The 13393-nt window shown below is 33.4% G+C and overlaps 1 protein-coding gene across 1 annotated transcript in view; it reads left to right on the top strand.

The window, feature by feature from the left end:
* The window catches only part of Dennd1b (DENN domain containing 1B), a 218564-nt gene that overhangs the window by 134246 nt on the left and 70925 nt on the right, over nt 1-13393 (top strand). The window contains exon 13 of the mRNA XM_010635412.2: nt 1663-1764. Coding sequence (XP_010633714.1) covers nt 1663-1764 — 102 coding nt within the window. The remainder of the gene's footprint in view (nt 1-1662; nt 1765-13393) is intronic.

Below are 13393 nucleotides of genomic sequence, written 5' to 3'. Positions count from 1 at the left end.
AAAATTTAATATTCAGATATTATCTAACTATAAAACTGGAAGCAATTTTGAAAAACAAAACACATTTCATATGAATACCAATTTATTTAGACTTTAATGCTAGTATCACCACTAAAAACCTTGTGTGCACATAGCTTTTAATCCTGGCTATTTAGCTGAATTCATGTGTTCCCTTAAACATATAACAAGCTCCTGAATTATCTTTATAGTTTCTTATATAAAGACAACTTAAATAGGAAGATATTGTAGTTATGACATACTTATCCCATAAAACGCCATTAGTGTAGGTATAATTTTGCTTTTAAAATATATTATTCTTGTAGTTATATTAGTTAATTTATATATAACCTCAGGTTTATATACTTACATGTTTTTACATATGTATATACATAGAAAGTAAATGAATATATTTACAAGTTTTTGCAGTACTATTAAAAGTATCACTAGCAATGATTTTCTTCTAATGTCTTAGAAGTAGCAGTCTTTTTAAATCTTACTTTACAATAATTACAATGTTTTCTATAAGATAGATTTTTAGAATCATTGTTTTCCTCCTATCTTCATGGTACATAGTTATTTCTTAAAACATAGAAATTCCCTTTCATAGATTATCATTTCCTTAGAAAATTTAACATTCCTCCAAATATGAAGAAATCTAAAATTGTGAATGGATCAGAGAAACTTTAATTAATACAAAATAATTAGATGAGTCACTTTAAGATTTAAAGTATTTCATGATATTTAGGAATAACTATTATTCTGTGAAGACACTTTACAAATATTGCATTAAACTAGTTATTGATCTATTACTTACTGACCTGTACAGTTATAGATTTCTAAATTCATGGATATGATCCATTAAGAAAACATTGCTTATCACTGAGGAATAATACTATTTGATATATTTTAAATGAGATTAAAGTAATTCAATAGTTTAAGTATATGCTAATTTAAAAGGACAATTAACCATATTTTCTTTATTTAAAAATGAAAAATTTGATAAAATTAAAATTTGTGGACAAAGTGAGATTCTTTGTTTTGACTGTGTTTTCAAATATGTAAGGCAAGAGAGTCAATCTAATAGACTATTAAATTTAATTATTTACATTGAAATTTATGGGAGAATATTGCTGATAATAAATTCCATATTACTACCCTCTCTTTCTTTCCTCTTATTCCACTTTTCATCCTCCTCATCTATTCATTTAAAATATAGTTAAATACTTCAGTATGATTATTGGATTATGTTGTCCTTGCAGTATGACTTATGCTAAAATTGGGTGTAGAGCTGGGCACAAATTCTTGTATCATAGGATTGGTATTGAACTGACAAATTTTAAAGCCTCCAATTTTTTACACTTTGGTGCAAAAGTGCCTACTTTATTATAAGTCTTGGTTGTGCTATCTCTTTGGTAGCTAAATTAATTCAATTCAGAATCAGATTAACAAATGTTCTATTTTTGACAATTTTGTCAAATCTTTTTGAGTGGATTATAATCAAGCTAAAACTGTTTATATTTTTATAATGTCAAATTTATTTTCAAGTTTATTTTCACAAACTTTGTGTGTTCACATAATTTTTGTGTTTCCAAGCTTTTAGTCTTCTAAGGGAAATAATTTTATGAATAATAAAAATTTTTTATAATTGTGTTTTTTGAACAGAGAGTGAAAAATAAATCATTGGAAGATGTGGTTATGTTAAATGTTGATACAAACACTTTAGAATCACCATTTAATGACTTGAACAACCTACCAATTGATGTGGTAAGTCTGAAGGCTTTTTGGCAAACATAATATATTTTCTCACGGACCCTTGAGTTTCTAACAGCTATTTTTCCTACTTTCATTTGAAATAAAAGGGTTGTGTATGTGCAAGAGGTGTGAGAGGAATCAATATAGGTTCTATTTTTAATATTTTTGCCTTTTGGCAATGGAGGGGATGTTGAATGGAACATCACATTCCTTATTGTAAAAGTAGGATCATAATTAAAAAGCTAGATGCATTCATTAGGCAGAGTTTCTTTAAACGTAAGTCTCTTCATCTCATCTTAATCATTATATTACAAAGTAGGCATTTCTGTCTGCCTGGTGGCATGTCTTGCAAAAGAATGAGAGAGTTTTTGAAGGCAAGAAGAAGAAGGGGGCCAATTATCGGCTTTTGCTTCCCTGCCACCTGCCAGCGCTTTTCCTTTTAATTAATGATCTGATGGCACTGGTCAATATAATAAGAAATGCTTGTACAGTTGGGGTCAGAAAATTCTGGCTTTGATCTCCCTCAACTTTCTGAAACATTTATTTGTTTTCTCTAAATTATTTCAGTTTTATTTTAATCTTTTCTATCCTGCTGAGGGCTGCAAGAATGAAAACCTACACTGTTTGTCATTTGCTTGGCAGAGCAAAGACTGCTTACTTAGAATTCTATTTGTAAATTAAACTGCAAACCCAGTTTGTCATAAAAGACATCTGATCCTTTTGAAATGACGAAAACTCTTTTGTCTGTAAAGGCTGATAAATTAAGTGCCAGTTCTCTTTTGGTCTTTGATCTTGCAAAGGGTTTGTGTGTGTGCGTGCATGCGTGTGGACGCGTGTGTGTCTCTAGCTCATAATGGGACTGGATTTCATGTTAGTTGCAAAAATACATTTTTTGCCTTAATTTTCTTTGGTATAGGCAGAAGTGCAAACTAGTTATATTTCTGTAAATAGTGTATTTAATGACTACATAAATACATCTATATAATAGTTCTAAACTAAAATAGCTCTCTTTAAAAAATAAAAGCATCCATTTCTTAAATGAATGCTAAAAGTAGGGGATTTCAAAACCCTCTAAATATATTTTTCATTGTATTACAAGTACCCTGAAATTCATCATTAAAGAGTTTGAGAAAGTGAATTTAAAAGTCTCAATTTCAAAAACATACAGCAATACTAGCCTTGATTGTTCTTATGGCTAATGATAAAATATGATTTCAAAGTAAAAGGTTATTTGTGCCCATAAATACCCTAAATACTTCTTGACCTTGAAGTACATTAAACTGAACTGCTTTATCTTGCTTTAGAAAAATTTATGCTAGGTATGAACAAACACAAACTCAGGCAAATGAACAATTACTGTATTCTCTTTTTAGTTCATTATAGCTAGACTGCCTCCTTCTAAAATTGTGCAGAAACTGCTAGAAATGATTATTCATTTAGAAATCTCTCAAAGTATTCTGCATAGAGAAATAATTATGAAAATAGCATCCCAACTTTTAAGAATATTTTCTTATGTGTGTTTCGTGCTGTTAGTGCCTTGAGAAAGGATTATTAAAAATAAATAAGAAATAAAAAGAGAAATTCAGCTTTTTTCTATATGATGTTAAAAGTTTATAGTCAGCTTCAAGAAAGGGATTTTTTTGTTTGGTAATTTTTAAATTCAAAAGTATTGTAAGATTAACTTGGTACATAAGACAATTATTTAAATATGTGAGAGAGTTAAACGCTATTCACAAAACATAAATTTAAATACATAAAATGACAGAAGAGATCATGTAGTTTAGCCATAAGCAATGTCTAAGTAAGCATAGCTGGGATATTTAAAAATTAGGTAAAAAGAAACATTGAAACATAACGTAGATTGATTATGTAGATGCTTGAAATTGAAGACCACAGACATATATTCAAATATGAATACTGAGCAAATCTGTCTCAGAGATGGAGTTCATATTTTTGTTAAAAGTATGAGATGTTTTAAAATTATAGTAAGTATTCTAAAAATAGGTGATTTTTCAATTCATCTGCAATAAATTTAGCTTTCTCATCAGTTTTCCAAGGCTGTCTCTTATTGTTCTGGAAGAAATATAATGAAGTACCACAGCGTGTTTGTAAAAATGGCAAATATTTTAAATGAGATGTGTTAAAATCACAAATGACCTTATTGAAGTTTTGTGTGTGATTTGAGTCAATAACGCACACTGCAGTGCTGAGAAATATTGCTATTGGTATTGTTTCATTGTTTAATAAGTTAACTGAGATTTAAATGAAGGGCCCTTTAAAATCATCCGCCGAAGCATTTAAATTATGCTTACAGGCTAGATGACTCTCTAGGCATGTGCACTCTATTACTGCGTCACCTTGTCCAGTGGTCTTGGCTGTCCGGAGGTCATCGGTCACAGTTGTCCTGAATTACTAGTTCTTTTTTCCTGTGGACCCTCTGCTGTGTTGCATGCTGTAATCTTCTTAATGGCTTCATTCCGATATTCACACATAATATTTTAGATTTATTGACTGTTAGAAATACTACCAGGCCAGTAGCAGTTCCGCTACTCTTAAGGTATTTAAAATTGGAAAAATAAATCAGGGCGAAGCTTTCAAGAATCCTTTGTTTTCCTTTAGGGAGGGGGGAAAAAAATCTCTTCCTGTCTTCTGACAAGAACACTAGTTTGTTGATTTCATCATTTCACTATAGATTTGTATTATTAAAACAAATAAATATTTTTATTAGAAGTTTTAGTGATATTGATGATTACATTATATAACATTTAAAAGTAGTAGATGCATTAAAATATACTTCTGTTTTTGTGTGTGAATATATTTGACTGTAATTTTACTGGCTATGTAAAGACATCTTCAAACATGTAGTTTGAACGATTTGAAGTAAAATAGATTTTAGGGCTAAGTAAATGTTAATCACATAGTGTTTTGGTATGTTTATAAAGAAGGGGAATAAAGAACCACTTGAATTAAATGTAACATTTGAAACCTCAGATGTTCATTTTAAGAAAACAGACTATTGAAACTTCCCATTCCAAATATATACACAAATTTACTCTTGATTACATAGTAATTTAAAAAGTACTTCTGAGGTATTACTGCTCATCTGAATTTTTATCATCATTAACATTTTCCATTTTTAAAAATAATAAATAGGATAATCCACTTACTGGAAATTAAACCTGTAAGTAGAATTCTATAACAGTATTCAGGAAATCTATCCTCACATGTATGTTAAAGTAAACACAAAGTAACTCAGTGCTTAACTGTCTTTAAATAACTTTAACTCATTAGATTTTTTAAAATAACATATTCTGAAATAGGTCCCAATGCTTATCCCTCTTTTAGATAAGAAAATCAAGACACAGAAAATACGTTGCTATTAGTATAATTAAAACTTTAGTTCATACACATTAGTCTCAAACCTATGCCCCAACACTAAACTATGGTCCCTGTCATATAAATCTGCTATATAGTATAGCAACATTTAAAATTTAGTGTAAGCCAGGCATGGTGGTGCACACCTGTAATCCCAGCAGTTGGGAGGCTGAGGCAGGAGGATTGCTGTGAGTTCGAGACCAGCCTGGGCTACATAGTGAATTCCAGGTCAGTCTCAACTTCATAGTGAGACCCGGTCTCAAAAAACAAACAAACAAACAAACAAAAAAATTTAGTGTAGAAACTTATTTGCCATTATAATCTTGTTAAGGAAATAGCAGCATGATGTATTTGATTTAAATTATCACCACTGTGTTTAAAATTTCATCTTCATTTTGTACATAATATTATTTGAAAAGAATTTTCTATTTTTTTTAGTATGTATTCAAAATGTATCATATTTAGGAATACAGTTCACTGTAGATCACAGTATTTAATAAGATAATGTTTGCTATAAAGCATTTTTAAATACTAAAACATTAGAAAGTCTTATTGAAAATGCTATGCATGTTTTAGTGAACCTTTCAAGTATTATATGAAGGAATATGTTAGTGATTTCACTGTGAAATGAAGAGCACAAATTACTTCAAATCACCAAAATTATATAAGCTTAAAAAATGGGAGAAAACCCGTAGAATTTTGACTTTACATAAGATTTTTTAGATACCTACAATCAAGTGAGCTTATTAGGAATGTGTTTTGAAAAGAATTCAATCAACTTTTTAAAAATTAAAGAATATAAACCAAATTCTTAAGCCATGCAAATTGTCAATGGATATATTTAGTTCCCTGAATATTTCCTCTAATCTAAAATGAAAGTTCACCATGTTAAATGTCATAATATGTGTTATAAAGAATAAAAAGGCCCCTGAGAAAATTTTATTAGTTCCAGGTTTGCTACAGTCTGCCATGATCCTGTAGTGTCTAATGATAAGTGAGGTCCCTAACAAATTTCTAGGATGGCCGTGTTAGAAAAATAATACAATTTTATCCAGCGTATAGCAAAGTTTGCAATCCATTTTATTTAGTTTTTAGGGCAGACTTCGGGGAACAAATTGTGCATTCAGTTTATCCCTAGAGCAGTGTAGTCCTGCGCAGATGATTTCCTTCTGGGTTTGTTGCTGTTAGGATTCGGGCATCTGGCTGTGCACTGCCCCCACCACACAGCCTTCATGCAGCAAATCGTAATACCGACTGTTGGTAGACATTCAGTAAGTGGTTGTGAAAGGGAAATAAGATTGCACTTATTTTATCTTTTGTAATACAAATTTTCTTTTAAAATTCTCTGTTTACAGTTATCTCCCAGAATATTTTATAAGGGTATTTTTATTTGACTTTCATCATAATGAAAAGAGGAAACTTAGTTCACATTGCCAATTATCTCATTAGCATCTTGAGTACTATTATAGTTTTTCACACCAGAGAAACTATTCGGTATTTACACATGTGTGACTTATTTATTTCACTTTGTGAAATAGGAAGAAAGGGGCTAAAGGTGTAGGGAAAGTGGGAAGGGTAGGGGAAAGGTAATAAGGGAAAAGAAAAAAATGTGAGAAAACGAAAAGATGGAAATAAAGCATTTGTAAATGGGGAGGGGAGGAGGGGGTGAGGGAGGGCAGGGACAAGGGGAACAAATGAGAACCAAGACCAGTCATGTAGAGGTACAGGATCCCAAAGATGAGTGTAACTATACTGTGTACCTAAAATGTACCAATACTCTATTTAAGAAAAAGAAGAAACTTAGAAGCACGTTTAAATAACTTTTTGACAGCTGATAGGAAGCAAGGAGGTAGATCTGTTGTGGATGGGAAGGGGTTTGGGATGGAGGGAAGGGGGATGAAGGGAGGGAAAGGGGAAGTAAATGGACTAAGATCAGTGCTTACGTGTGCCAGGTCCCCGTGATGAGTGTGTTACGCATCACGAACGTACTGACTTTTTAAAAGTCCCAATTGCAAAAATAAACAAATATTTTTTTGACTGAGTACAGCCTTTTATTTCCTGTGTCTAGAAAAGGGCAATCATCATACATCCTCACACTAATTGAGTATCTGTGGAAATGCATTGTTTTTAAGTGTTTGTTTTCAGAGATGTGATTATTTACAGAATAGATTTTTTGTTTGTGGATAAAATATTAGAGATTTAATTATTTCTCTAGTATTTTGCTGGTGTATACTGTATTTTTAAAAAATGCAAACCTTAAATGTAAAAACGAAACAACCCCACAACTTTAAATGTGCTGCCAAACATTTGAAAGATCTTTGTTAATTGCGAGCAACTGAATAATTCCTTCCTTTATGTGTCTGTACTTTTATCGTTTCCGAAGGTGATTTATTGTTTGTTTCATTTAGTGATTTTTAAGTGCTTATGAAGTCCTTTTGCTTCCTCATAGCTTTTCATTTCTAAATTGCCTGGTCTTTTTTTTTTTTTTTTTTTTTTTTCTTAGCAGGCTGCGGAACCACTGAGCTAAACCACCGGCCCTATACTTAGTCTTCTTTTAATCCACCCCTTTCCATAGTTTGCTATTTTAATAGTATCCTTGTCTCTTTCCTTTGTGCCAGTAATTTTTAGTATATTGCTGCCGAAGTGAGCACACTGCCAGTAAATTTTAAAAGGACAAACCTTGAGTTTTAGCTTTTAAAATTATTTCCAATTTATTCTAGCCCTATGAATTCTTGACTTTTCTATATACAAAAAACCTTCTGTGTATGTAATATTGAGAGCACTGTCACAATACCTGTTTCCAAGTTTTGCCAATATCATAACTTGGTGAACTTCAAACGAACTGTTTTTGGTGTCCACCACAGATATTCTGCTTGACTAAACTCAAGGTATAAATGTAAAAGTCTTCTGGGAACAGGTTATTAATTTGTTCACTTATTCACTCATTCACTCATTGAACAAATTTCTTACGAAGCATCTACTGTGTGCCTTTATTGTGGTCAAAGCTTGGGAGGTAGTGGCGAATGAGAAAACACAGACTCTCGTTTCATAGCTCTTAACATTGTGTTAGTAAATACACATCTAGGATTAAGTTGAGACATTATTTTCTAAAAGGAATAAGATGTCATGGAAGAGAGTAACAAGGCAAGCCGAATTTCCGTAAAGGGTGTGATAAGTAGCCTGAGCCTGTTCTGGGCTCACTGATGCATGGAAAGTAGAGTGTGTACCTCTATGGTGTAGTGAGGAGTTGTCTTCTTCAGTACTGCATAGGTTGTTGAGCGCTCAAGTGTTCTTGTCTAGCATAGTAGTAAAGTCTGTAAACCTGAGGATTCTTTTTTTTTTCGTTGGCCTGGCAGGACCTAGATGCTATGTCATTTGGACTGAAGGTAAGATTTTAGGCATGAGAAACAGAGGCTTGGTCCCTATTCTTATTTCATATGTCTCATGTATCCTTTTGAACTGTTTGTTTGCCTTTTACGTGATGTCTTAATCAGGGCACAGTCTAAGCTGCTATAACAAGAGAGGCCTAAACATGAACTCTTAGATTTAATGAGAAATTTATTTTTCTATTGTGTAATAATTAAGGGGAAACGTTGTCCAGAAGTGTGGGACAAATATCACCCTCAACACTAGGCATCCACCTCCAGGTTTAAGGTAGCTAGCTGTCCTCTGCTCTTTGTCTCTCTTGCCCCTGGAGAAAAGGAGAAGTTAGGGGAGGGTACTCACCTCTTTCTAGGAAAGAGCCTGAAAAGAGTCATTCCTCAGTTCATATTCCATTTGTCTGAACCCAGCCATGTGGCCACACCAACTCATAGTGGGTATTGAGAAATAGCTAGGTTAACAATGTGCCAGTCAAAACTTGAGATTTCTGTTACCAAAGAAAGGGAGAGTAGATGCTCGTGGACTGATAGCTTTTCAGCTACTGGTATGCCAAAGTAAAAGTAATACCAGCTAAGCTGAGATGTTATTCTTGCTAGTTCACAAACTTAGGTCAGCCTTTTATGTACATTGAAGCTCATTGTGTTAGGAATATCTTTCTGCATAAGTGGCTAGAATATTAAGTACAAGTAAATCCATATTAATTAGCATTTACTACATAATTTAAGTGTACAGAGAAGTAGGAGAAGTAGAAGGAGGAAAAGCATGTGCAGAGGTTGTGCTTTGGGGAAGAGGTTGGTGAATTCAAGAAAGAGAAAAGCCTCTCTCTGTAGTATGATGAATAAAAGAGAAAGGTACCAGGGATGATCATAAAAGACCTGTAGTTCTTTAAATTTTGAATTTTATAGAAAATTCAATGAAGTTTCTTTTTTCGTGTTTGGAGTACATTATAGTTCACTTCTTTTGAAGAAATGGTACTCATACATAGCATATATTGATCATTTTCAATCTGTCTACCCATCGTCCTTTCAACCCTCCTGCCCTCTCCCCCAATTCCTTGTCCATCTCTAATAAGTCTGCCTTTGTGTTTCCTAGAATCTCTTATTTTACTCATTTATTTGTTTATGTTTTAGGTTTCTAATAAAAGAGACACCATTGACATTTAACTTTCTGTAGCTGATTGATTTCACTTAACATTATGGTCCAGGCTCATCCATGTTCCTAAAAAATGACATGATTTCTTGTTTATTTGAGACCAAGTAGTATTCCAAATAGTATTCACATTTCAGTGAAGATTTCATGCAGAGGAATAGTGTTTACTTTGCACTAGAAAAGTATCTTGAATTCTGGGTCCTAAAGATTCCTGGGTTTAAGAAATTAAGTAAGAAACGTGATTAGTAGATCATTTCAGTAGTCACAGTAAGAGACACTAGTTATTTGAACCTGCTAACACCAAGGACTCAGAGAAAAGCAGACAGATCCGGAGTGTGAATCAGAGAAGGCCTCGGTGCATTATTACATATGGGGGGGTGGAGAAGGCTGGGGAGGACATGCAGTGTTCTGTTAGAGCAGCTGACAGATAGAAGTGACACTGCTGTGTTGGGATTGAGGTGGATGGTAGGTTTCTGTTACTGTGACAAAATAAGTTAGACAACTTATAAGGAGGAAAGGTTGATTTGGACTCACAGTTTCAGAGGCTTCAATCTGTGGTTGGCTGGCTCTGTTGCTTCTGGGTCTGTAGCAAGGTGGTCTACTATGGTGGGAGCACTTGGCAGAGGAAGCCGTTCATTCTATGGCAGCTCGGAGGCAGAGACAAACAGGAAGGAGCCAGGGCCACACTCTCCCCTTCAAGCGCCTGTCTCTGCGACCTAAGTTCTGTGACGTAGGCCCCACCACTTAAGGACCGTGCTACCACCTTTCAGTACCAGTGCAGGCTGGGGACTTAACCTGTAAGGCATAGGACATTTCAGATCCGAACTATAGCAGGGGAGGATAAGAGCAATTTTTAAAAAATATTAAGACACTTCTGTCTGGAAATAGGTATAGATGATGCCATATTAAGTAGCATTTACTACATAATTTAAATATACAGAGGCGCTGTAATGATAACCTTTACAGAAAACTATGCCATATGCTTTTCATTAAATAAATGTTAAAGTTTACTATTTTAATCCTCGAAGGGAACCTTGTTAGAAAATTAATACGTAATGAGAAAATCATTAATTTTGTTTTTAAACTGAACATTAGGTTAAAAAGTGTAGGAATTGAATACCTAATTCATGTGATAAACTTGTCTCACAAGAATAGAAGTCAAATTTATGCCTTTATTCTAAAGCAGATGATCATTTGAAATTAAATTTTCTAAATGTATGTAATTTTTAAAGCATAGTTTAGTTTTATAAAAAGAGACTGAAAAACACTATGTGGTTGAATGGAATTTCTAGTTTTAGTGTTTTGCGGAATCTCCATACTGACTTCCATTGTAGTTGCACTAGTTTATATTCCCACCAAGAATGTGGAAGGGTTCCGTTTTCCTGTCAGCCTCACCATCATTTGTTGTTATTCGATTTCTTGGTGGCAGTAGCCTTTCTTCCTGGAGCAAGATGGAATCTCAGTATTGTTTTAATTTGCATTTCTCTAGTGACCAGTAATATTGAACATTTGTTCATGTATTTATTGACATAAGAGTTAAAGTTATCATATTACAATGATATATGGATACCCATGCTTGTAGCAGCACAATTTATAATACTAAATCTTGGAAACAGCCCGTTTGCTCATCAACAGATCAATGGATAAAGAAAATATGCTGTTTATATACAATGGAGTACTACTCCGCCATAAAGAACAACAAACTTGGGACCGGGATTTAGCTCAGTGTTTGCACCACCTGCCTTGCAAGCACAAGGACTTGAGTTTGATCCCCAATACAAAAACAAAAAATAAACTTGAATCATTTGTAGGAAAATGGATGCAGCCTGAGACCATTATATTAAGTGAAATAAGTTAGACACACAAGCTTAAATACTATATGGTTTCTCTTACATGAGAAACCCAAAATATAAATAAAGAACAAAATAAAAGATAGATACTGGGAATTGGGAAGAGATATTCAACTGAGAAAGGGAACAAGATATTGAGAGGGGGAGTGAAAGGGATTAAGAAAAAGAATAGAAAGAAAAACATGGAAACAGGGATTTTTGAGATGTGAAGAGGACCAAGAGATGTAAGGAGAAAGGAAGGATGGAAGGTTAGAAGACAAAAAGAATTGAAAGGTGCTATGCACATCTTCCAACTCCCCAGAGTGACTGTAATCATTATGTATAGTGACTGCAAACATGTACTGATGCAGCAAACGTTAAGGGATGTTTTAAGGTGTATAGGCTACCTAAATATTTTAACAATTATTTTTATCCTTTCCTTCTTACTATGATGTTTGTCTTTGTGATTCTAGAAATGAAATTAAATATTTTAGGTATAGCACTTATTTATTATTCCTGCAAAGATGGATCAAGAAGTCATCTATTAAGAGAAAAATGTGTTATTCCTCTGAAAAACAGCCCCTTTATACACTTTGCTTTTCTGACTTGCCTGGTTTGCGTTATTACTTCATTACTTAGACTGTGCCACATGGCTGGCTCGGACTCTTAATTTATACCTGTTTACTCTGTTTGCTCATGTAATTCCCTCCTTTTATTCAAAGTCACTTCGGTGCTAAGAGGGTAGAAGTGGGGAACTTGCAGTAATATTATTCATGCTCAGCAGGCTCCCACTGTGCCGAGTGCAGTTATAATTCCTTCTGTGGACTTAGCTTAGCAGCCCAAATTCTCATTTCATGAGAGGAATTTAAACACTTGATAAGAGCAGTGAAATGATGTTTATTTCTGAAGTTATTTTAACTGTTTAACTTTTGGTACAACATAAATACTAAACTAGACTAAAAATTATTTATGGACTGAAAACTTTGTAGAAACAATAAAATATAGTGTCAGTTTTCAAGGAATCTTTAGCAGTTGGAGATTGGGACTAGCTTACTTTCTTAAAAAGAGAAAACAGTGGCTACTCCTCAGTATCAGGAGGATTGTGTTACACTAGCCGTGTAACTAAGGTTCCAAGTGCTTTCTAAACTCAGAGATGAGGGAGAGATTAAGCTTTAAAATCCCATGGGAAGATGTGCATTTATTTTATACTTATTTTATACCTGAATGTGGAAATTAAAGTGGACCAGGTATCGGTGAGGTATAAAGAGACCTCTTTTTATAGATACAAACTGCTAAAGCTAATCAGCACTGCAGAGGGCAGTGGTAACCGGTGATAATTTACTCCAGTGACCCAAGGGCCGGGGAAGCAACAAGGTGGACACAGTCGCTTCCTATTAGATTGATATCCTTATATCGAAAACATTTTTACAGACTCATTTTGAGCATTCATTTTTACATATAAAAACAGTTAACTCAGCTGCTCTTCTAGTCTCTGAAAACAGGAACAACGTGAAATTGACTCACAGTTGTAGCCTGGAATAGGTCATTGAAAAACACTCTGGTATAGTTTGTATAAATTGAAATAATATAGAAATAGGCAAAGGAAAAATAACCACATTTCTCACTGTTTAGTATCTGTATGAAATTAAATAATATGTTTGTGTAGAATAGCACTGTTCAGTAGAAATATGGCTTCTAGTAGTCTCATTAAAAAAGTTAAAAGAAATGGGTGAAATTATCTTTAATGATATATTTTACTTAACTGTGTACTCACAGTATTGTTTTAAAATGTTATCAATATAAAATTATTTGTGAGTTTTTTTCTGTACTGTCTTCTAAATGCAATGTTTGTTTTACACTTAGAGCAAATCTGAATTTGGGTGAGGCACATTTCATTTGCTCATGTA

Source organism: Fukomys damarensis, unplaced genomic scaffold (genome assembly GCF_012274545.1).
Source record: "Fukomys damarensis isolate Sample0158 unplaced genomic scaffold, DMR_v1.0_HiC HiC_scaffold_11, whole genome shotgun sequence".
In the NCBI taxonomy this organism is placed as follows: domain Eukaryota; kingdom Metazoa; phylum Chordata; class Mammalia; order Rodentia; family Bathyergidae; genus Fukomys; species Fukomys damarensis.
Note: the sequence above shows the minus strand (reverse complement) of the source record. Positions and strands in the feature narration are given on the sequence as shown.